Source organism: Bubalus kerabau, chromosome 15 (assembly GCF_029407905.1).
Source record: "Bubalus kerabau isolate K-KA32 ecotype Philippines breed swamp buffalo chromosome 15, PCC_UOA_SB_1v2, whole genome shotgun sequence".
NCBI classification, from domain to species: Eukaryota; Metazoa; Chordata; class Mammalia; order Artiodactyla; family Bovidae; genus Bubalus; species Bubalus kerabau.
This window is the reverse complement of record NC_073638.1, coordinates 76,439,799-76,464,215: the sequence shown is the minus strand read 5'-3', so window position 1 is coordinate 76,464,215 and position 24,417 is coordinate 76,439,799. Positions and strand designations below refer to the sequence as shown.

The 24,417-nt window shown below is 56.6% G+C and overlaps 1 protein-coding gene across 2 annotated transcripts; it reads left to right on the top strand.

The window, feature by feature from the left end:
- Positions 1–4,958: 4,958 nt before the first annotated feature.
- Positions 4,959–23,814, top strand: CHST1 (carbohydrate sulfotransferase 1). Of its 2 annotated transcripts, none has more exons than XM_055546945.1 (3): positions 4,959–5,396; positions 20,119–20,215; positions 21,670–23,814. In XM_055546945.1, the coding sequence occupies exon 3, from the start codon at positions 21,712–21,714 to the stop codon at positions 22,945–22,947; it is 1,236 nt and encodes a 411-aa protein (XP_055402920.1). In that variant the 5' UTR covers positions 4,959–5,396; positions 20,119–20,215; positions 21,670–21,711; the 3' UTR covers positions 22,948–23,814. The 2 variants fall into 2 exon arrangements, with proteins under 2 accessions (XP_055402920.1, XP_055402921.1); XM_055546946.1 differs by lacking the exon at positions 4,959–5,396 and adding an exon at positions 18,754–19,198.
- Positions 23,815–24,417: the final 603 nt, after the last annotated feature.

Below are 24,417 nucleotides of genomic sequence, written 5' to 3'. Positions count from 1 at the left end.
AGACTACAGTTGGGACCCCCTCTCCACCCCACCAGCAAGGAAGCTCTCGGAAGCACCTAGGGAGACACTGGATCCCGAGAGTGCACCCTCGTCTGTCCTCAGTCTGGGCCTCCAGGATGAGTGCGGCAACGGCTGCAGAGAGGCTCAGGGCAGGTCAACTTCTGCGCTGACCTCTTCCTCAGAGGCAGCTCCTCCAGAAGGAAGTGGCCATTTGGCCTTCTGTGACCTCTTTCTTCCTCCCAGAAACTGGGGGGGGATTGGGTGACACTTGCCTTGGCAAGATCTGGGCTGGACTGAGTGAGGCCAGAGGAAGGAAGACGGAGCCTGCAGGCTGGGATATGGCCTGAGTCAGTCAGTGGAAGATCGAGACAGACCCCTCCTGCATTCCGCCCACAGGCCCAGCAGGGCCGGAGCCCTGGAGTGCCTGGGGTAGTCCGGGTAGCAGGTGTGTTGTGGCTTGGCTACCTCCTAGAAGTAAATCGTTTAGTTGCCCTGTTTCCTGCCTCCACTAAGATATGTTGGCATCCTCTGATTTACTGCTGTAACTGGAGGAGAGGGACTGTCTGTTGGGAACAGGTTCAAGAAGAGGAGGAGTCAGGAGGGAACAGGGACTCCTCCCTGGCCCCTTGGCTGGCATCTGAGGCCCGGGCTTAGAGGTTGCAGCCACCAGCAGGACAAGCTCTTTGCAGAGAGGTTTTGGGAAACTTAGGGTGCAGATCGTTATGTCTCGGGGCCCTGGGGACCTACCTAGGACCCCTGTGCTGGGGAAGAGGCTGCTCTTCTGGCTCCAGCAGCCCAAGGAGGGGCTCTGGGAGCATCAGGAGTCACCTCTTGGCCTGGCCATTAGCTTCCCTGCAAAGGTCAAAACTGGGGAGACATGGTACGTGGTGGGGGCACTTCAAGTAGCCTCATGGCCTTTGGCAGGTTCTAGAGCAGGAGCAGACAAGACAGATGGTCAGTGGTGACCGCAGTGGTCAAGCTGGTCTGGGAGCCACATAAATTCCCTTTGAGAGGTTCAGAGACCCTTTAGGTGGGACAGTAGAGTGACCTTCAGCTTGAGGATCTGACAGGGCAGGAAAGGAAAAGAACAGGAATTTGGGAGTTTTGGCCAAAATGATACATTCTGAATCTAGGATCTCATGAGGCCCGGTGACCTGTGGGCCCAGTGACCTGTGGGCCTGGTGACCCATGGGGTTCTTATGAGAAAGAAATGGGGTCACGTATTCCTAAAGAAGCGAAGGTTCCAGGTAAGGTCCTCAAATATTTGTCTTATTTCAACCACAGAGAAGTTGAGGTCCTTTGATTCATCTAGAAGAGGAATTCATCCAGAATAAGACTTCATCTCGGACAGGGCAGAATTGGGGGAAAAGAGATAGGTAAGAGAACTTTCCTTCCAAGAGCTGGAGACCCACTCATTCCAACCCACTTCTTCTGTGGCCTCGGCTAAGTTGATTAACCTCTCTGGGCCTCAGTTTGCTGATCTATGAAATGGAGTCAGTTTGGCTCGCCTCTGAGGCCTCCTCCAACTCTTATCATCCAATCACCCATGGGGAAACTGAGGCTCCAGAGGACGGGTCCACGGGGCCTTGCCGCCTCCGCCCAGGCTTTTCAGATTGGAACTTTCTCTACAGGTACTTCAGGCTCTCAGGCCTGAAGTCCGGGGCCAGCCAGGAGTCGTCTTCCACGCCCTCGCTGCCTTGTCAGCATCCCTGTGAGACAGGGCAAATTGAGGATCCCTGCCGCAGATCTTAAATCAGAGCCTGGGCCATCAATCTCTAGGAACAGACTGAAATAACCAGGTGGGTGGCACAGACTGCCATCGCCTGGACAGTGAGGGATATTAAAAAGCTGAAATCTTGAGCCCCCAGATCCCTTAACCAATTTCCCCAAACCCCAGGGACCTGCTCTCTGAAGGGAGAACTCATTTTAGAGTTCTCCGGGAAGGTCTGGGGGCTCCATTTCAGGAAGCCCCTGTGTCTGGGGGCTTCTGAAGGCCCCAACCCCTGCCACCATCCTTTCCAGCCCATTCAACCTGCCATTCCTCCCTGTAGGCACCCTCCCTAGAGTCAGGCTGGCAGTGGTGGGGCAGCTAAATGGTTCGCAGGTAGAACCAACCAGCCTGCTTGCTCAAAAGCTGGCTCTGCTGCTCACCAGCTCTGCACACCTGGGCAAGCCGTTTAACCTGTTTGGCTCTCAGTTTCCTCATCTCTGAAATGGGAATGCTCACACCTCCTTCATCGAGTTGTTCTGAGGATGAAACGGACTAATCCACACAAAGTAAATAGTACTGTGCCCGGTACAGGGTAAGACCTTGAATGTTAGTCCTTAATGTCAATCTTCCTATATTATTCCACACACGAGCTCCACCCAGTGGGCCGCTGCTGCCTCTCACAGGCTCTCCTGCTCTTTTACCTTTTTTTACGCCCTACCCATCCCTCAAGCCTCAGTTCAATGGCCTCTTCCTCCAGTAAGCCCTCCCTGAATGGCCCTCCGAGACTCCATCTTCCTCCGACTTCCAAAGCTACATGTTTTGCACTCAAGTCACATTTGAAGCAACTGCTTTTGGCTCCTCCGTTGGGATCCAAATGCCCTGAGCCAAGGCCTGTTTTCTCCCTCCTCTCCTCCCCTGTAGCGTCTGCCACAGTGCCGTGCGCACAGTAGGCACTCACAAAACACTCATGCTTGTCAACTGGGAGATTCCAGGAAATGAAACAGAATCCCGGTGTTCCCGAGACCAGGTCTTTTGTCTATTTTTAGAGTTTAAATAGTCTTCCAAAAAAAAAAAAAATTCCGAATTCCACTCCGTCTTTCCATTACAACCCCACCAATCTTTTCATGTCGGCCAGAGGTACATTTCCTTCCTCTCCACTCGAAACACACTAGAATTTGAAACATGAGGCGCTGGATCTGAGAGGGCGAGATAGAGGAGGTGCTCTCTAAACCCCCGACTATTCCTCTCAGGCTGAAGACGGTGGGGAGGGATTAGCTCTGGGTGAAAGGCTCAGGTCTGGGCTCTTGGAGACTGGTTTTCTAGAGGGATGAACGGGGTTTTGAAACACGGAAGTCCTTGCTCCTGGAAGGTCAGCTGCCACTCCTTGGGGGAGCACGTGGGGAAACAGGTCTGATCAGCTTGAGGTGGAGATGGAGGCTTGGGGCTACCATCCCGGCTGTGGTGGGAGGAGGGCGGGCCACGCTGACGTCGCTGCAGCTGAAGAACTCACTGGAAGAGGAGCGTGGGTAACATCGGATCGCGATGGCCTGACGGGGGTCCACTGCCAGACTGACCACCAGTGGCGGTGGGGGAGTTTATCTCATTACAAATTTGCAGTTGTGACCAAGATAAATGACTGTTTGGTTTTGGTGGGCCCCTGGGGGGCAGAGGCTTTCATACCATCTGGCTCTGGCGGAGAGAGGGTCTCTCTCCATATTCAGAGTGATCTGAATACGGAGGTCCTTAGAGAAGCGCAGAGGCCACACCCTTCTCTGGGTGACTGAGTTTAATGTTCATTTCTGGCTGCCCTGAACCCCAGCCTGCCAGTAGCAGTGACAGTACTGTGCAGTTATCAAGCGCTTGGCACGGGCTGAGCGCTTTGCATACATTTTACCATCTAGTGTACAGCAGCCCCGAGGGGCGAGGACTGGTATCTTCATCTTTTGGGGGAGGAAACTGAGGCGCAAAGAGGTTGGTTGCATCCTTCATGTACATATTCGGCAGACTGTGGCCCAGGGGCTCCCGCGCCAACAACTCAACCGCACTGTCTGTGGTTGGGTGAAGAGGCTTCCCTGGGGTGCCTGAAGTTTTCAAGTCACCCATGACTCTGGCTATAACAGGAAATCAGAGTTTCAGAGATGGATGGAGATAGAAGCTGACTGCCTTTCCTGGCCTCAGAAGATAACTGCTTGGTCAGAAGCTGAGGAGTGACAGGGGATCAGCCAGATGAGGATACAGGCCCCCATAGTGGCCAGCCCCTGCACAGTCAGAGCTGGTGGCAGAGCTGAGCTTCCCTGCTGTCCCCTCTAGCCCAGGGGCCACTGCTCCCAGGTACTCTCTGCCTGTTTACCCGGCTTCTCCTACACTTCACTCTGAGAGGCCAGGGGTCCATCTGTCTTGTCACCAACGAGTCCCTGGTGCCCATGCAGACATGGCCTTCGAGAGATGCTCAGTCAATATTTGTGCAAAGAATGAGAGGCTGAGGTGCTCAGCCTGCGGGCTCTGGGCTCTGCCGGCGGGTCTCCCTACGTAAGGGAGGCAGTGGCTCCAGATTTCCACCTAGGAGCCCCAGCATGTGACTGGTAGGACGGGTGGGGGTGGGGCCGGGGTGGAGGGCTGGCCTGGAAGAGGGTCCTCCGGCAAATGCACCTTAATGCCTGCCCCGCACCCCAAACAGCCTGTGGACCCCGCCCAAGAGGTACCAACGGAGCAGGAGCAAACGATTCATTTCCACATCTGAGAAATAAAGGGGGTGGTGGGGCGTGACCTAGGGGTCTGTGCTGGGCTATTGGTACCAAAAGATACAAAAAGGCTCCTGTTCTGGGTTCTGGGGTCCCGGAGCCAGGCTGGGGGCTGCAAGCGAACTTCTGGAGGTGGAGGGGCATTCAGGCAGAAGGCCATCGGTGAGCGCTCTCCACCCCCGACCCCCACCACCCCCGCCCCACACACACCGGGGGCGGGGTAGGGGTATGTACAGAAAGTGGTGCCAATGGGTAGCCTGCGCCTTCGCTCGCCGGGCTCCCAAAACCCGGGTTGTGGGTGTGGCTCCCCCCCCGGTTTGGATGGGTTGGCACAGGAACCTGCCTGCGAACGGGGATGTCCCGAGGGCTGGTGGCTGGAGCAGCGCGGGGAGCCTGAGCCGGCAGGGCGGCGCGGGGAGCGGGAGGGCGCGCGCTGGCGGGGTGGGGAAGAGCAGGGGGCGGGCAGCAGCCGAGGGGCGGGCGGCTTTGGGGGGGTGGAGCCCGGACCGCAGCGCCCGCCGCTCGCTCGGCGCCGTAGCCGCCGCCGCTGCTGCCCAGGGCTCGGGACGCAGGGCGGCTGGCGCTCGGCGAGGCTCCGGCGCCCCGGGCTGCCGCGCTCTCGGTCCCAGCCCCCGGCCCCCGGCCCGGCGCCCCCGGGGCTCTCGCGCTCCGGTCTCCGATCCCGTACCCCGACCCGGAGAACGCTCTCAGCTGGCCGAGCGGTCCTGGGCTCGCGCCCCCGGGCCATGAAGAGGGGCCCGTGAGGGGCGCGCGGAGGCGGTGGAAGAGGCAGGAGGAGGGAGGCCGAGGAGGAGGGCGCGGGAGGCGGAGGATGCCGCCGCCGCCGCCGCCGCCGCCCGCCGGCCCCCGGCGAGCCTGACTCCAGACCCGAGGATGGAGCCGGCGCTGGGCGCTGCAGCGGCTCCCGGCGCGCCCCCGACCAGGTACCGGCCGGGCCCGGCGGGCCCCGGGGCGGGAGGGAGCGGACACTCGCCGCAGCAGCCGGGAGGGGCGTGGGCGCGGTGGGAGACGCCCCTCCGCTTGGGGACAGTCGCTACCGGCGGTGCGGGGCGGGGGGAGGACCGCAGCTTGTCGGGCGCAGGAAGGGGCTTTCCGGGGCCGGCGGCGGGTGAGCGCCGCGATCGCCCTGGCCCTCCCCGCCCCCATTCGGGGAAGGCAGCAAACTTGAGTCGCGCGGCGGCCCCGAGGCGCCCGCTCCCCTCCGCGGCGGAGCGCACTCGGGGGCTGCCTGAGGCTTGGCGTCCCATAGCCTGCCGGGCTCGGGGCTGCTGAGACCCCTGCAGACCCTGGGGTCCCTACGTCTGCACCAACTTTCCAAAACCACGCTGCACGCGGAGACGGCGGCTGTCGTCTGCTTCCTGCCCCCAGCCACTGCCCCGCACCCGCACCCACCACTCTGCGATGAACTGGTCTTGGAGGGGGAGGGGGGAACGGGGGCTGCTGGAAGGTGCAGCCCTCCCACGGAAGCCAGAACCACCCGCCTGCTCTTCCCCTCCTGGAGAGCAGCCCCTCCCAGGCTCTGGGAACCCAGAGTGGCCCTAGCCGGGAAGCTAGGGGTTAAAAGGTAAGACCTAATGGTAGCCCTCAGGTGGCACCTTGGCCTGATTTGCGATGCCACATGGTACCCTCCCCCCGCCCTCCATCCTGCGCCCGCCCCCTCCCAGGGTTACCGCTCCTCACCTCTGGTGCGGCTTTTCTCCTGATGGACTTAAACACTGCTCCGAAGCTGGAGGCGTCTAGGGAGTCCAGGAGCCAGAGAATGGGCTTAGACTTTTGACAGAGAGGTGAAGGCAGGGGGTAGGGAGGTGGATGTCCAGAGGGTAGATAAGGACTGGAGGCAGAGGGGACCGGGGGTTGGGGGTGGGAGGTGGGACCGGTGTAGGAGGCAAGCAGGAGGGGGCCCGAGGTACCAGGTACCTGCTTCAAGGGTTCCTCTACCCCTTGAGGTGGGGCTGGCTGCCACAGGCAGAGACCTTACTTAGATGGGCAGTCCCCAGGCTCCGGCCCTCAGCAGCTGGGGACACTTAGGGGCAGCACCATGGCCCTGTTTCTTTCTCCAAGTGCTCTCACCATCATGACTCACGCATTGGATTCACCAGGGAGGTATCAAGCTTCCAATCTATTCTCCTCCTCTCCCTCCTGGATCTTCCGGGAGCTACTGGGGCTTGGAGGGGTGGATTTGCCCTGGGCCCTTGGCCCCCTGAGGGAGGCCCCGAAGCCTGGCATTGCAAACCTTCATTTCTCTGCTGCTGTCCTGATGTTGGCAGGTGAGGGGCTAGGCCAGGGCGGCGGGGTATTGGGGAGGTGAGAGGCTGCCTCTGCTAATGTTGCCCCCAACCCTGCTGAGGCTTTGAAATCCTAGCCCCGCCTCCTTCCTGGCACACACCGTTAACACACACCTCATCGCAAAGCGGAAGCACATTTTCCCCTTAAAATTCCAAATTTCCCTCTTTGCTGAGTATTGCCATGTTTTTGCTTGGAGGGTTCCTCTTCAGCATCTGAAGTCAAGCTCCTCTTGCTGACAAGCTTCCCTCCTGCCTGGCCACCTTTGCCATGGGCAGGTCCCCATTCGAAGGGATGTGTTCTTCTAGGGCCCTAGTTCCCGAGGAGTGGTACTGAGGGGGCTGATACAGGGGTATGAGTATACCGGCCACATCTACACGCAGGAGGTGTGCATCTGTGCTCCGCTGAGTCTGCAGGGGGCCCAGATGCCATGCTCTCACTGGGTGGGGAGAGGCTTGAACCTCCTTCCGCCCACCCCCCAACTCCGCCGCAGTTCCCCTTCCCCACATCCCTGTCTCCCTCCCTTGCCCACTGTGGGTCTCTCTTTACTTTTCCAATTCACTCTGCATTGGTGCGGGGAGAGAGCATTTGATATTCATAATCTGGTTCAGAGAAGGTCCCGAAGCCCTGAGTCACGGTATGGTTTCCATGGAAACAGACTTGTTCATCGCGGCGGTGGTGGGGGAGAAGGGAAACATATAGTAAAAATCCAGGCTCCACAAGTGTGGTTGGAGTTGGACCAGCTCCCTTCATGGGGAACAGGGAGCGGCAGGGCAAGGCTCTGGGGTCCTTGTGGGAGGGGCTGCCTCTCCCCACCCACTGGGGTTAGCCCTCCCACCCTGGGAGCCGCTCAGCTCCTTCTGTGGCTCCTGGCAGGTTCTGCTTCTCCCACGGGCTTTCTGACTAGGTGCTAGGGCTCATGGCCACCAGTGTATGCCTCAGTCTCCTCCTCTGTGAAATGGGAAAGTAAGAGCTCTTCACCCACCTCATAGGGCTGTTGTGAAGGTCAAATGTGTTAACCTGAGGAACACACCAAGAACACGGCCATAGTGAGTGTTCAGTGAGCGCCATTAATTCAAGATGTTGGAAGGGCACTCCCCCTGGCGGTGCATTCACCTGGATCCACCCCTCTGCATCCGGCAAGGTAGTCTTGACATCTGGCGGGGCTGGCCTCCTGCTTCCTGAAAGAGCCTCCCCAGGAACCACCAGTACACCCCCAGCTGGGAACCAGCCATCCCTTTCTTCCTCCCACGGAGCACATGTTTAGGTGGCTGAGGGCCTGAGCACCGTGCTCGGGAGTCCTGGCTCCCATTCAGACCCCACCTGCCTGGGAGGCTTGCGGGAACACATCCTCCCAAGTCCAGATGGCCGGGCAGCGTCCTGTTTCGGCCCCTTGGAGCTCTGAAGACTGAGAGAGGGGACTGGAGCCGGGGCGACCTTCCCGGATCCTGGAGAGGCGGGTTCACCTGTCTGGAGAAGCATCTCCTGGTGAGCCACTGAAGAGGAATCAGGAATTCTCCAGAAAGATAACAGATGCTGGCCTCCTCATCCCTGCAGGTTAGAACCTCTGCCGCTGAAGTGTGCCCAGCGCACCCTGCAAGTCTGGATTGGCTCTGGGCTCCAGCCCAGCAGGCTGGGAGACGGGCGCCTGCCCACATCTGCTTACCCCAGCAACCCGTGTCTCGGCAGTGTCTGGGCAGTGGCTCGAAGCCACTCTGGGCTCCCGTGATGGCCCAGCCAGTCTCCCTCACCGGTCTGTTTTTCAGTTGCTGCTCTCCCCTCCCTGGCCTGCAGACAACCCGTCCTCCTCTCCACGTCACTGGTCACTGTCCCCTTCCTTCCCTCCCATAAGGAGGGCGTCTACTCCGAGCTCCCTAAAAGGCAGTCCCTGCATCAGTACCAGCTCTCAGAGCTACGGCTCATTCTCCACACCTGCTTGCTCTTCCTTCTGTTTTACAGATGGGAAAACTGAGATCCTTGGGCTTTGCCAGTCAAAGCCATCACTCGAGCTGGCCTTGGCTGCCCCAGCCCCACCCCCGCCCTGGGGCTGTCCTTCCCTCTTCCCTGGCAGCCCCAGGTGGCCCCAGAATCCCCCGGCCCCCAGCCCTCTCCATGCTGACAGTTTCCTGCCTAGGTTTTTCCCCCAGGTCTCTCTGGGCCGCTTTGCCATCCTCATTGGTGTTCACAACACCTTCCCATTTAATACCCTCTGCAAATTTCATTAACGGACTGTTTACTCCCTCTCTCAAGATCGTTAATGAAGATGTTAGTAAGATCTGACCCAACAAAGCTGGGTCTTGGCAGCCCTGCCTTCTCTCCCGGACTCTGTCCCTCAGCTCCTTCCCCCTGGGCTTGCCTCTTCCACCTGGGACCCTTGGGACCTGCCCCTTCTTGCTTTCAGCCCCATGACAAGTGCTTAGGGCCAAGTCTGTTTGAATTAATTTTGTAAGATTACTCGAGGCGCTGTATCAAATGCTTTGCTAAAAATCAAGATATATTACCCTGCCTGCATTTCCTTCATCTACCAGTCTTGTAATTCTATCAAGAAAGCTATCAAGTTTGTCAGGCATGATTTGTTCTTTATAAATCCCCACGGTACTGCGTGGGGCACAGAGTTCCCGCGTTTTCTAAATGTTTAGTGATTCTCTCTTTGTGTTTGCTCCTTGATTAGAGCTGGAAGGCCATGGGCTGGGAATTGTCGCAAACGCTCATCTCTTCCTCTGGGACAGAAAACAGAGCACAGTCCTCCCCTTCTCTGGGTCTCTGCTGGGGAAAACGAGTCACTTAGCACCCACTGCGTCCTTGCAGGGTGCTGAGGGCCCCAAGTTGGGCACCCCTCGACCCCAAGATGGGTGGGTGGGCAGAGGGCCTGGCGCCCTCCCTCAGGGATTCTGTAGGCAGGTGAAGATGACAGACAAGCCCGGTGCTGACATTTCAAAGGTGCTGTGGACTGAGTACCTCGCCTAGTGCACTAAGAGCATTACCGTGATGTTGAGTGTTAGGTTCGTGATCTTATTTAAGGGAGGCAGGTGATCTCTCCTCTCCCTGGGTGCCTGGGAAAGTCCTGTGAGGGTAAGCCTGCCCTGGATCTGAGGTCTGGGTCTCAGCCTCTGCCGTGTTGCTCCTGACGTCTTAAGTGTGCCTTAACAGGGTCAGCACAATAGCTGGGGCGGTTCAGACCACGGGGTTTAGGGGGTCAGGGAAGGAAGCTGCGTCTTTAGGGAGAAACTCAGACAGGTGAGGACTTCGCTGCGTATGCACCTCACACACAGAACCCTGTAACCTGCATCTGGCCCCTCCTCCGCCACTTCTCAGCACGCTGCTCAGCCTCAGTGGGCCTCGCCCCTCCCCTGTGAGATGGTCCCCTGTGAGCAGTTGCTATCGTGTCTTTTTCGGGAGGTCCCTGTTGATGTAGGGGCAGAGGTGCTCATCTGATTGTCAGGGTACCCGTGAGCAGCTCTCCCCAACACTTCTCATCCAGGAGACAGACAACTGGCAGACTGAACTGTCTGGCATCCTTGGGGCCAGCTGGGGGCTGGTGGTAAGTTCTAGGCTTAGGGGCCAGGGGGACCTTCTGGACCTTGAACCCAAACCCTCTGCCCCATTCCAGCCCCTTCCAGGCCAGGTGGTAATCAAGACAGTTTTTGGCATCCTCTTGGCTGCGTGGCATTTGGGCATTTCTGGCCTTGCTGGCAATGAAACCACCCACTCCCCTACCTCTACTCGTCCAACCAGAGCCAGGGCCCCGGAGTGGGGGGCAGAGTCTGTTTTGGTTAGTGCCTATCCGGTGAGACATTGCCCTGTGCCCTCTGCTCGCACCAGTATTTTTTCTAATCTTTGTGATGGGCTTCTCTTTGTCATTCAGCTGGGGAGGGGAGAACCCCTTGGGAAGCGGTGAGATGGTACCCACGCACCTGTGGTGTGCCAGGAACCAGGCAGGAAGGGCTGCAGGCAGCTGACGCAGCTGGACCTGCATCCCTCCAACTGACACAGCAGGGGTCTGATCCTTGGAGATGGTCACTAGGTGTTTGCTGGGTGAACTTGCTTCTGGGTCTGCGTGAACGCTGAGGTCAAGGTTGGCGCTGGTGTGTGTGGGGAGCCTGGTGGCCACCTTGGCCCTGCCTGTCCCCTCTAGTCTCCAGGGGCTGGTGCCATTCCATGCTCTTGGGTGTGGTCTGGGGAATTTCAGCTTTGTGGTTAGGGCCAGCGCTTAGGGGTCCTCGGAGCTGAGCTTGAATCCTGGCCCCCAAGGACAAGCCGCACACACTTGGACACGCTCCCTCACTTGTGAGAGATGGTAGCAGTACCTGTGGAAAGCCCCCGCTTGGAGGCTCCCTTCAAGCGTATTGAGAGGGTGACAGGCAGGAAGGCCAGGGTCTCCAAATGGAGGAAATAGGCCGCAAGTGTCAGGCAGTTTTTAATCCCTCTCTTCAGTAGCAGGAGGAAGCAAACTACAAGTGTCAGATTGTTTTCCCTTCTCTATACAAATTTAAAAAGAGGTTTCTTTTAAAATTCTGCGTTGCCATGACGACACCTGGTTCCACCTGAACTTAACTTTTCTCAAACCTTGAGCTAACCAGTGCATTTTTCTTATGGAAATGTTTTTCTTAAGCTATGTTAATGAGCTATGTATTTACCCTAGACTCTATCTTCAACTTGGTTCCGCCTAAGACTCAGAACCAGTCTGACATACTGGTTTGTCAAGTAAAACAGACTGGTTGTCAGGGTCCCCGTGAGCGGCTCTCCGCAACACTTCTCATCCAGGAGACAGACAACTGGCAGACTGAACTGTCTGGCATCCTTGGGGCCAGCTGGGGGCTGGTGGTAAGTTCTGGGCTTAGGGGCCAGGGGGACCTTCTGGACCTTGAACCCAAACCCTCTGCCCCAATCCAGCCCCTTCCAGGCCAGGTGGTAATCAAGACATTTTTTGGTGTCCATTTTTACTTGACAAACCAGTATGTTTTACTCATGCAAATGTTCTCTTAAGCTGTGTTAATGAGACTACGCCTTTGCTTGGAAAACTGCCTTTTTTCAAGATTCATGGCCCGGGACAACTCACCTTGTGCCAACATTATCTCAAAATGCATGTCGTGGGTGAGGGGCCTGGTGCCAGTCTCTGAGTTCTGAGACATTTCCTGTCTCTAATTAGCAGCCAGCTAGTAGCTATATAACATCCGGCTAAAGACTAGCCGGGTGGGGGGCACTCTTTCTGCCCCCTTCTGATGTCTGTGTCAGAATATACTTTAATAAAACTTTATTACACAAAAGCTCTGAGTGATCAAGCCTCGTCACTGGCCCCGGATTGAATCCCTCTCCTCCAGAGGCCAAAAATCCCAGTGCCTTTCACGGCTCAGCAACAACCTTTCAGCATCCCCTCCATCCCATGTAATAGCCCCAAAGCTCAGGTGAGCTTTCCCGGCGCCCAGCCCTCCATCCCATATCCCCACGGGCCAGCTGGGCCTTACGCAGGTGGCCCAAGACTGGAGACTCCAGGATCCAGGGACAGATGTCCTCCCTTCCCAGCCCCTCGGGCAGCAGCAGCGGCCTTCGCTTTAGCTCCTGTTGGCTGTTTCTCATCCTTGAAGCGGGGAGGAGGGGCCAAAGCCCCCGGTATCCAGGGGGCGGGGCCTGGGTACTATTCCGATGACGACCGGCTGCTGGGGAGGGGCGGTGGGGGGGACAGGAAACCGGGGCCTTTCCGCCTGGTGTGGGTGCAGAGTGGCCCGCCTACCACAGGCCGGGCTGTGGTAGGATCAGCCCGAGACAGAGAACTGGGCCCTTCTGACTCATCCCTTCCCCGCGAGGAGTCAGGCACACTGGGGCCATGCGGCAGGAGCTGCTGGGGAAAACTTTCCTCAGGTCGGTCGGGACCCCCTGACCGGCAGGACTGTAGGTAGTCCCTGCAGTCTGAACAACGGGGTCTCCAACCTACACAGGTGGTGAGAGCTTCATGGAGGAGGCCGTGGCACTGGTGTAATTTCTTTGAACATTTCCAGGCCACTATTGGCCTGTTTGTAGGTTTGAGTTGTTATTCAGTCGCTCAGTAGTGTCTGACTCTTTGTGACCCCACGGACTGCAGCGTGCCAGGCTTCCCTGTCCTTCACTGTCTCCCAGAGCTTGATTAAACTCATGTCCATTGAGTCGATGATGCCATACAACCATCTCATCCTCTGCCATCCCCTTCTCCTCCTGCCTTCAATCTTTCCCAGCATCAGGTTCTTTTCCAATGAATCGGCTCTTTGCAGCAGGTGGCCAAAGTATTGGAGCTTCAGCATCAGTGCTTCCAATGAATATTCAGGGCTGATTTCCTTTAGAATGGACTGGTTGGATCTCCTTGCAGTTAAGGGACTCCCGAGAGTCTTCTCCAACACCACAGTTCAAAAGCAGAGTAGTCCCTCAAAATCATGCCCAGAGTTGTTAGTCAATCCTGCTCTGTGCCCAGCCCTGTGATAAGCTTCTTCAGCTTTCTGTCTCACAATCCAAATATTCGAAACATTCTGTGATCATCTTTCCCATTTCATGGATAAGGACAGCTGAGGCCTATGGAGGTTAAGTGCTCTGCTCAGGGTAAAGCATCAGCGGTAGGAGTCAGCCCAGCCCTGGCTAGTCCCACAACCAGGATGTCCAACCTGCATTCACTCTGCCTCCTCGCACGCCTTTGGGTAAACTTCTCAAGGAGGCTTGGGACACCATGCATGTCCCAGGGTCAAAATATGTGGATATTGGAGTGACCTGCTCTGGAGACATCGAGGCTCATGAGAAATAGTCAAGCCTCTCTGCTGATGGTGAAAAGTTGGTGGATGGTCATCTCTGGATGCTTGTCTTTGGAACCATGATTGTGAGAACTTGCCCCCATCGGAGGTGCCTGAAGGATGTGTGTACTGGTTCTGTGGGGTCTATGGATAAGCCATGAGGCCCAGGGACTCCAGAGATTGTGTGCAAAACACAAGTTTGGATTGGTGTGGATCTGGAGAGAAGGCCCATAGACCTCACAGGGTTTCAGATTGAGGGGGCATGACCCCAGAGAGAAAGAAGCCCTGGGGCTTCCAGTCACCCCTGGGCTGACCTAGACCTCAGAGGCTGAGTCTGGACACCATCAGATGACCTCCTCCCAAGGCTGCGCTGGCTGAACTACATATGGGCATCCTGCTGGCCTTGAAGGTTGTTTCAGGACACAGCACTGCTAAACTTGTCCTTGGACTTACTAGGTATGAGGTCTTAAGGACAGTGATACCTGCTCAGGGCTCTCGAGGAGAGCCTTCTGGATAAATCTTGTGTTGGATTCAGTAACAGGAATAGTTGGGTATCTCTTGAGCAGGTGCTTTAATCTTCACTTCATGGATCCTATGAAACACGTAAATGAAGTATTTCCCTTTTCTCATCGGCTGACAGGTAACTCCGACCTGTCTGTGTAACCTCATGGGCTGTTGTGCACTGACCTGGCTCCTCGTTCTTTCGGACTTTCATACCCCTGTTTTCCCCTTGCCCATTTTCATCACATTTTTTTCCTTAGGAAGAAAAAAACTTTGCTGTTTTATGTGTTCTAGACATAACTAAACAAACGTATGGTGGATCATCACTGGCTACTGCAGACACAGGGATTAAGCATTTCCTTTCTGCAGGCTCCATCCCAGAGGCCTGTTTGCCAACTCTGTGCCCCCATCCATCTCTTCCCCCATCCAGTTCCCTCTGCTTCTTGCTCCAGTTTCGGGGACCCCAGAGCCTCGGGGCTCCTCCATACTGACTCCTGACTCTGATGAGCTGTATCATCTGATACAATGATCAGGTTTTTCCCTCTGCTTCTCCTGTCTTCCTGGACTTCACAAGAGCAGGGGAAAAGGGAACAAGGAGAAAAACCAGGAGGGGAGTCATTTCCCCAACTGGGCCTTAGCTGCTCTTCCCAAAGCCTCAGGTCCCCTTTTGGAGGTCTCCCCCTTTTTCAGCTCCCGTCTTGTCTCAGTAGCCCCAGGTGACTTCTGTCCCCCGCCTGAGCAGACTGAGCTGTTTTTCTGTCTGAAAGATGGCGAATGCAACCCTGGTGCCTTGGAATTGCCGGTGGAGAGAGCCAGCCAGCAGTGCCCTAGGGAGAGCAGTGCCCTGGGGGCACAGTGAGATGCCAGTGCTGGGCTTAAGTGCCACACCCTGTCATCAGTTGTCCCTCCAGTTCTTGCATGAGGTGGCTTCTCTCTGTTTCCCAAAGTTAATAAACTCAAACTGGATCAACATGCTCAGTATAAACTGTGCCTTCCTCCCACCCGTCTCCTAGCTCCTCCCACCTGGCAGCTACAGTTAACTGGTTCAGTGCAAGTTCTTGTGGTTGTTTATGCATAGATTCAAATAAATGTGTGTGTGTGTATAGATATAGTCACATACATTCCCGTTTAAAAAAATGAGAAATGGTTGCACACTATTGCCCATGTCTTTCCTGGCCCTGGACTTAAAAACATTTTTTTTTTACTTAATAATGTATCTTGGGTGATGGTTCCACCTTGGTATTTAAACATCTGTGGAGCCTTCTCTGACAGAATCGGTTAAAAAGAAAACGCTAGGGTGGGGGAGAATGTTAATAATGAAAGGGTTAAGTCTCTAGGGAAGAGAAGGGATGCTCATGGGTGGGTGTTAGGAGGTTTAAGAGCCTTCTAATTGTGTGTGTAAAACTGTGGGCACAAATGGATCTTCAGGGAAGAGGGATTGTGTCTCTCCAAGGGGGTCTGTGACCCAGAAAAGACAAAGAACCACAGCATTGGGTTGTGTGGATTAAACAGAGCAGGAGGCAGAGGTTAACTCGTCAGAGGGCAGCATCCCTCTTGGTTCTTGGGCCTCACCGGGGCAGCCACGGATCGGGCTGAGATAGGGGCAGAGCTGCCAGCCCTGGTAGCCTCTTGGAAGGTGACTGGAACCTTCCCACTTCGAAGGAGGGTTCCTGCATCATTCAGGGAGGGTGGTCCTGACCCTGAGGATGAAGTACAAGGGCTTCCAGGGATCGGACAATTCCGATGGCCAGACCTGGGAAGCCCTTAAGGGTCACTGGGTTTAGGAAAAAACCGAGGCACAAAGAGGCCAGGGGATGAGTCTAAGGTCACTAGCCAGGCGAATGCAGAGCCTGTGGGTTGCTCCAGCCTATGACATTCGGTGTTCCTTCCCTGCCGGAGCGGAAGGAGACCAGGGAGCCGAGACCCTCCAGATGCTGAGGCTGCCTGTTGCCGCCTGCCTCATGGTGTGTGGGTGAGGGCAGAGGGGAGCACAGAGCAGAGCCCGCAGCCCGGGTGGGCGTGTCATCCCCCCACCTCGCTGCTTCTGCAACATCGTCTCCCCGCCGCCTGCCTGCCTGCGTCCTCACATTAGACTGCAGCCAGCCAGCCAGGAATTCTGAACCCAGCCGAGACGCCGCGCTAAGGGGCGGCACTGCAGGATGTGGCCATTAGAGGGCAGCAGGGAAGCCACTGCGGCGGTTCCGCAGAGAGAGCTCGCCGGCTGGGAGAGTGTGCAGAAAGGCAGGAGCTCCAGGCAGAGGCTGCCTGGCAGAGGTCTGGGCACAGCGGTCAGGGAGCGTGTCTGCCTCACCGTCACAGTCAGTGCTGATGGGTTCTGAGGGACCTCCTTGACCTAGAAAGCACGCGAGGCATCAATGACAATAAAAATAACATTTATTGAGCACTTCCTTCTTGCTGCTGCTGCTGCTAAGTCGCTTCAGTCGTGTCCGACTCTGTGCGACCCCATAGACGGCAGCCCACCAGGCTCCCCCGTCCCTGGGATTCTCCAGGCAAGAACACTGGAGTGGGTTGCCATTTCCTTCTCCAATCCCCGCTAGGCACTGTACGAAGTAATCAGTCCTAAAAAAACAGCCTTGTTAAAATTATCCCCATTTCTTAGGTGAGAAAACCAGAGGTCCAGGGAGACTGGGGGAATCTGGTCATCCACAGGGCTGGTGCCACAGCCAACGTCCCAAGTGCAAGGCTGTACCATATTATACGCCTGTTCAGATGACCACTGCTACGGTAATACTTACTTTATGGGTGGGGAAACTGAGGCTCAGAGAAAACGAGTGAGTCGCCCAGGCCCGCGTCCTGCCGAGTGATAGGTCCAGGTAGGTGTGGTTTCATGGCTTGAGCTCTTGGCTCTGAATTCTCGTTCTCCCAGGTGGAGGTGTTCCCACTCCCATCCTGTACCCTAATTTGAAGGTGGCTGGTTCCCAAGTCTGAACTTTCCTTTGAGAGTGGGTGACTCCCAAAAGAAGTTAGATTCTGGACACCCACGTCTAAGGCTTGCCTGGGTTTTGGCTCACCAGAGGTGGAGGGAGGCCAGGCAGGCTTCAAGAAGCCCCAGCGAGGGACTCTGGGGCCCACAGTCCGGCTTAGAGGATGGGGGTATTGAGGGTATCCCTTGCAGTGGCCAGAGCTCCCCTGGGAACAATGGGGCCGGGCCTCAGGGCCTCTGGTTTCCAGGGCAGTTGCTTCCAGCATACCAAGGACGCTTGGCGGGCCCTGGGCCTGGTTCTGCCAGGCTGGCAGGAGAGCAGGGGCATTTCTAGGAGGGCCTGACTTCCTCCATCTTCCCGTTCCCATGCCCTGGCTTTGCCCTCCTTGGGGGTCGGGGGTGGGAGGGGTGACAACGGGGTGGCCTGCCTTCAACATCTTCCCCTCCCCGGTGTCCAGATTGCACCTTGTAAATCTGAGTCCTGCTTTTTAAGGGATTTATAGCATCGCAATGATGCTTTAATTTCTTCTGATTTATTGGCAAAGACCGCAGCTTCCAATCCTGGCCTTACAGTTTTTGGGGGTGGTGGTGGTTCAGGGAAGTGAGGGGAAGAAACTCAAAATGGTTTCCTCCTTGAAAGATGCTCATCTCTAAAGACAACCTTGGGTGAATTGTTTTTGGAACGGGAATCTTAAGAGTTAAGGGAAGTCTCTTTAAAGCTTCCATTTCCTGTCTTGGTGAGGACCAAAGGGTGCTGAAAGTGGTTGAAGAGGGAGTAGGTCAGGGAGGAGGATTTTGAGCATGCCGCCTTGCTAGAATCCTGGCTCTAAGCTTGGAGAAGTTACCTAACCGTGTAGAACCTCAGTTTTCTTATCTGTAAAATGGAACTATGACCCCACAGGGTTACTGTGAGCGCTAGATGAGCTGATGCCTGGAAAGGGAACATATGACTGGGAGAAACATCACGAGTGCCCAGAAGTACTTGCTTTCCTTCATGTTATTTTACCCATAGTGCTCAGAATAGCACCTGGCTCATGCTAGATAATAACATGCTTGTGAATAAATACAAAGGAAATATGGCCGAATGAAATACCACTGGTGCTGAAGAATGGACTCCTGAGTAATTTAAAAATATTACTCTGCACAAGTATCGGTGACTTTCCCTACCTGTTCTCGAAAGACGTTCACGCTGGTCTTAGGGCACTTGGGCAGGGCTGGCCTGCACTCTGCATGGGGCACACATAAAGCTGAGACGCTGTTCTCTGTGGGGTCCTCCGAGCAACCCTGCTGATGGAGACAGCGTCTTCTGCTCTCGTGGGGTGAGGCAGTGTGGGACGGGGGTGCGTTTCTCGGCTTATGCCGGAGGTTCCCCAGAACCTCTGACTGCGTCTTTCCCCTGTTTACTGCCACCTGGTGACATGGTACCGCTTCCTCTAAGCACCAAGTAGGGTTTCACACCTAAACCAGGCCTCCCCGAGCCGCCGCCAGCCCACTGCTGTCTCACCCCAGCCTCTGGGCCCATCCCTAAGCTTCAGCATGTTTCTTCTCCACCAAACTGATGGTAGAAGAGCCACAGCGCCGGCCCAAGAGTCTGATCCAGAGGGACTCGAGTTTCTCCTACTTCTTACTTGCTTACCACGCCCATTGGCGTAGTCTCTGAGCCTTAGTTTCATCATCTGAACAATGGGAGTGAGGACCCTGACCTTCCAGCAGGGGCTCTCAGGAAAACAGACTCTCCCTGGTGTGGAGAGCTGGGTGAGTGAGCTGAACCCAACAGCACTCATTTGGGAAATGAGGACCCACTCGTCCTGCCTCCAAGGGGAATTGTGCCCAATAGTGAACGTGGGAAGAATACTCAGAAGGCGCAGGCGTTCACCCAACCTCCACGAGCCCAGTAGTTCAACCAGACCAGACAGCAAAGGGAAGAGCATGCTTTAAGTCTCAGAAGTCATCTGAACGTTGCCTTCTAACATCTGGCGCCTCTCGCACTGATTCACAAATGAGCAGGGGACATTAATTACATGCATGTCTGAAGGCCCAATATTGGTAGCCTGGAGGAACAGTAAGTCAGGTCTCCTTGGAGGGAAGGAGTGTGGGCTCTGGGGAACCTGCTGGATGGGGGTTAAGCCAGGCATATGGGTTCAGGCAGTTTTCTCCACCTCTCTGTGCCTCAGCTTTCTTGCCTGTGAAATGGAACTGATACTGGCTTCCACGTAAAGTTCTTGCAGAACACTGATGAGCCAAGGTAGGTAAACTGCTTAGCGCTTAGGAAATACTCATTGGATACTAACCAAAATGATGCTGTTACCTTGGTGCTTTCACTTAGGGTTTGCAAAGAGCGTGAAGGTCAGGGATGCTCCCTGGTCCACTTTTGCTTTGAGTTTCAGGTAGTCGTTCTCCTCTCTCTGTGTGGGTGGAAGAGGAACCTCGCTTCCTTTCTGTCCCTTCCTCCCGGGCTTCAGCGGGTGGGCTGCCTCCACTGAGCTGCCGTTTCCACCTGGAGATCTGGGGTGAGGCTCCTTGCTCTTCCTGACTTCCGCTAACCCCCATTGGGGAAAATCACTGAACAAGGTGAATCGCAAAGGGTCAGGATGCTGCGGATTTTAAATGCAGAACCCATCTGGACGGTGCTACAGCCGGCCCCGTTTTCTGGGATAACTTTGACCCCGACAGTACCATTGTTGGGCACTAGGTAGTGGATCTGGTTGGGTCAGTCCGATCACCAGAGCTGAACTGAGCTGGCCAGCTTGGGGGTGTTTGTGTCCAGTGGATTTCTGTGCACCTCTCTTGGGTGGTAGCTGGGAGGGGTGCCTCTCTGGGGTGGTTCCCTAAATGGGGCACTGACTCTCAGCTGGGCATGCAGGCTTGCCAGCCCCCTGCCCACTGGAGCATCATTTTCTCATAGGGTATGGGTAGTGGGTGAGAGAGGTGGGTGAAGGGGGTGGGATGCTGCCTGGGACTCAGAGGGCTGGACCCAGGGACTCCGAGATGGCACTGGGTTACCTGGAGCCCTGAGTCTCAGTGGGTAGATCTAGGAGAGCAGACAGGGCTTGCGTTGCCCAGCCCTAGGGAGCTGTCCATGGGCATGCGACACAGGGGAGAAGAGGTCGGAGGGGGCACTGGGAGCCCCGCTTCAGCGCCACTCCTCTCCCTGTCTCCTTGCAGTCTGCTGGCCATGGGACTGCTGCACGGGCTGTGACTGCCTGCGAGGCCTGGAGACCCGGCAGCTGTGGACTGCCCAGCGCCGAACAGCCCCTCTTTGGTGAGTTTGTGGAGCCCTCCCTCGCCTTTGCCTTCCCCAGGGCGGGTCACTGAGCTGGCCTCTCTTGGCTGGGGGGGAGGCGGGGGGGCAACTTCCAGATGCTCAAGTTGGCCCCTACCCCGGGACCCCAGCACACCCCCACTTTCCCTGCCCTCCAATTCCCCGCATTTCCTCCATTCCTTGAGATGCCCCTTCTCTTCCACCCTTCTCCTTCTCTCTGCCTGGCCTGGGTTCTCTGGGGCCACTGAGGAATCACAGTGGGGTCCCTGAGCTCACCCTGTGGGCTGAAGGGGGTGAGGGCCTAAGGGTGGAGGCCCTTGAGGACTGGCTGGGGGAGGGGTGCTGGAGGAACCAGTTCATCCAGCTAAACCAGTTCACCCACGTGTCAGGACCCCTTCCTCAGTAGACGTGTGCATACTCAGTTGTGTCTGACTCTGTGACCCCACAGACTGTGTAGCCCGCCAGGCTCCTCTGTCCATGGGATTCTATAGGCAAGAATACTGGAGTGGGTTGCCATTTCCTTCTCCAGGGGATCTTTCCCACCCAGGGATTGAACCTGTGTCTCTTGCGTCTCCTGCACTGGCAGGCGGATTCTCTACCAATAGCGCCACCTGGGGGCCACCCCCTTCCTTAGGGGCCAGGAGCAAATCCTAGAGGCCACTGGGGCCTGGGAAGGGGTGTTTCTCAGCAGCCCCTGGACCCTGTCTGCTCTGGGCCACCTGCCTCTGAGGGAGTCCATGAGCCCCGAGAGTCCTCCACTGGAATAAGCTGGTCACCTGCATCTGTAAATTGAGTGGGGGGAGCAGGAAGGGCTTTACGACGTTGTCCACCTTCCCCAGCCTGGTGGCCAGAGGTTGCTAGCAGCCCACCTGCTCAAGGCGTGCAAGGGTTCTTTTTGCACGGGGCCTTGGGTCAGGGGGCGGCATCTGACACGGACCCTTCTTCCTCCTGGGGGTGGGCAGAAGACAGAGGAAAGAGGACCATATGGGGAAGTGGGTGCCAGCTCATGGGAGTGGAAGAAGATGCAGGTGGCCCAGGAGATGCCAGCAGGGGTGGATAGGCAGAGACAGGGGAATGGCTTGAGGTGGGTGGGAGCTGGTCGTTCCCCAGGTATGGGAGTTGAGGGAGTTAGGGTCTTGCCCGGTCAGGCCACACTGAGGTACTCAGTTCTAATGGGAGGCCCCACAGTATTCTGTAGGTTAGACCCTGGGGTATGGGAATGGGTTTGTTCAGTCCCTAAGAGCCCCCGGGAGTCCCCAGAGAATGGTAAAGTCTAGCGTAGGAGCCCTTTCAGTGCTCAGGTGTATTTGGGAGCACTAAGCCATGGAGCTGGGGCCCCTCCCCTGAGGGCTGGAGACCCAGCTCCTCTAGGGGAGCAAGCCGGTGCCCCCCTCTGGCCGTCAGGGGCACCCAAGCCTGGCTGCTCCCTGACGGCTGCCTGCCTTGGCCCCCAGACCTCACATGCTGGAGAAGCAGCCCCATGAAGGTGCCCAGCCATGCAATGTTCCTGGAAGGCCGTCCTCCTCCTTGCCCTGGCCTCCATCGCCATTCAATACACGGCCATCCGCACCTTCACGGCCAAGTCCTTCCACACCTGCCCGGGCCTGGCGGAGGCTGGGCTGGCCGAGCGGCTGTGCGAGGAGGGCCCCACTTTCGCCTATAACCTCTCGCGCAAGACCCACATCCTTATCCTGGCTACCACGCGCAGCGGCTCCTCCTTCGTGGGCCAGCTCTTCAACCAGCACCTGGACGTCTTCTACCTGTTTGAGCCCCTCTACCACGTGCAGAACACACTCATCCCCCGCTTCACCCAGGGCAAGAGCCCAGCCGATCGGCGGGTCATGCTGGGCGCCAGCCGGGACCTCCTGAGGAGCCTCTACGACTGCGATCTCTACTTCCTGGAGAACTACATCAAGCCGCCGCCCGTCAACCACACCACCGACAGGATCTTCCGCCGCGGGGCCAGCCGCGTGCTGTGCTCCCGGCCGGTATGCGACGCCCCTGGCTCGGGGGACCTGGTGCTGGAGGAGGGGGACTGCGTGCGCAGGTGCGGCCTGCTGAACCTGACGGTGGCCGCCGAGGCCTGCCGCGAGCGCAGCCACGTGGCCATCAAGACGGTGCGCGTACCTGAGGTCAACGACCTGCGGGCCCTGGTGGAAGACCCCCGCCTAAACCTCAAGGTCATCCAGCTGGTCCGGGACCCCCGGGGCATCCTGGCCTCCCGCAGCGAGACCTTCCGCGACACATACCGCCTCTGGCGGCTCTGGTACGGCACCGGGCGGAAACCCTACAACCTGGACGTGACGCAGCTGACCACGGTGTGCGAGGACTTCTCCAACTCCGTGTCCACCGGCCTCATGCGGCCCCCGTGGCTCAAGGGCAAATACATGCTGGTGCGCTACGAGGACCTGGCCAGGAACCCCATGAAGAAGACTGAGGAGATCTACGGGTTCCTGGGCATCCCCCTGGACAGCCACGTGGCGCGCTGGATCCAGAACAACACGCGGGGAGACCCCACCTTGGGGAAGCACAAGTACGGCACGGTGCGAAACTCGGCGGCCACGGCCGAGAAGTGGCGCTTCCGCCTCTCCTACGACATCGTGGCCTTCGCCCAGAACGCCTGCCAGCGGGTGCTAGCGCAGCTGGGCTACAAGATGGCCAGCTCGGAGGAGGAGCTCAAGAACCCCTCCATCAGCCTGGTGGAGGAGCGGGACTTCCGCCCTTTCTCGTGACCGGGGCTCCGCGGGTGGGGGCAGGGGGCACAGGGTGTCGGTTTTGATAACATGGACCGTTTTTAACTGTTGCCTTATTTCCCCCTTCCCTCTCCACCCGTCTTTGGTGTCCTACCTGCCCCCTGTCTGTCCCCTTGCCCTTCCACCTGCCTCTCTTTGTCTCTGAAATTTGCACTATGTCTTGGACAGGAATCCCTGGGGCAGAGGGGGCGAAGTGGGGTCCAGCTCCCACCCCACCCCGTTCAGACACTCGAGTGTGTGTCCCTGGTGGATGGTGACAATGTTTACAAGCACCACACTTTCACATTCACATGTGCACGTATACACACACACACACACACACACACACACACGGGCGCCTGAGAGGAGAGACACCCCAAACCACACAACTTCTGAGGTTTTTTGAATGGACGAGTGGTCAGGGTATGGTAGTTTTTGCACTGTCTTACTTCAACAAGGTAAGAGGTTAAAAACAAAAAGGCCACCTCTCTCTAATTTATGAATGGTGTTTATCCCTCCCCATCCTGTTTCTGCTCCCCAATATCTGCTGCCCCCCACTCCTTGGAGCAGAGAAAACTGCCCTTTCCTGCCCATCCTTGCCTGTCGGTGAGCAGGTTTTTACTGTGAGGTGAATGTGGACCTTGTTTATTTCTTCCAGTCTGTGGCAACGCTGTGTCTGTCTGTCTGTCTGAGTTTTGTGGCTGCCCCTGGACCAGTGATGGCTGATAAATATTATGGTTTTCTGATTGATCTTGGGGTCCATCTGTGATATCTCTTTGTGCCAAAAAAGAAAAAAAAAAAAAAGAGTGGTTCAGTTTGCTAAATGAACATTGAAATGCTTTATCTGTGTTTTCTGTAAATAAAAGAGTGCAATAATGTCTGAGTGTGATTATGGGACATGTGAAAGGGTGAAGGCAGAACCTGGTGGGGTCTAGGTGTTTCTGGCTTTGGGGAGGAGAGACATGGAGATGGAGGAGGGGATTCGATGACCAGTTGCTGGTTTTCAGGATTCGTATCACCCTCAACACCCTCAACAGTGAGCACAGTTTCATTTCCCTTCGGTTAGTTGAGACCAGTCACCTGATAGCCAGGGGGTGATGCTCAAAATATTTACCAAGTGGTGTGGCTTGCTGGATCAGTGTCTGGAGATCCTGATGTCCTGGTGACTCTTTCCTGTGCCAGATGTTACTCCTTTTATTGCTGGGTCTGGGGCCAGGATAGCCGGGGAGGGAAAAGTATTCCAGAGTGGGTCGACTCAGGGCAGTGGCCTCTCAGCGGTCTGGATGCATTCAGTACTTTAACAGCTAGTGCAGGTGGCCTGTTGTCTACACTGGCGGAATACCAGTCCTGCTTACTTTCCTTCTGATCCTTGGCAATCTAGCAGCTGCCTCCGAGCGGCTTCCCCAGCTCTTATTCCAAGAAAACAGCTGGTCCCTGGGGTGGAGTTCACAGCTTTGTTGGGCTGGGACA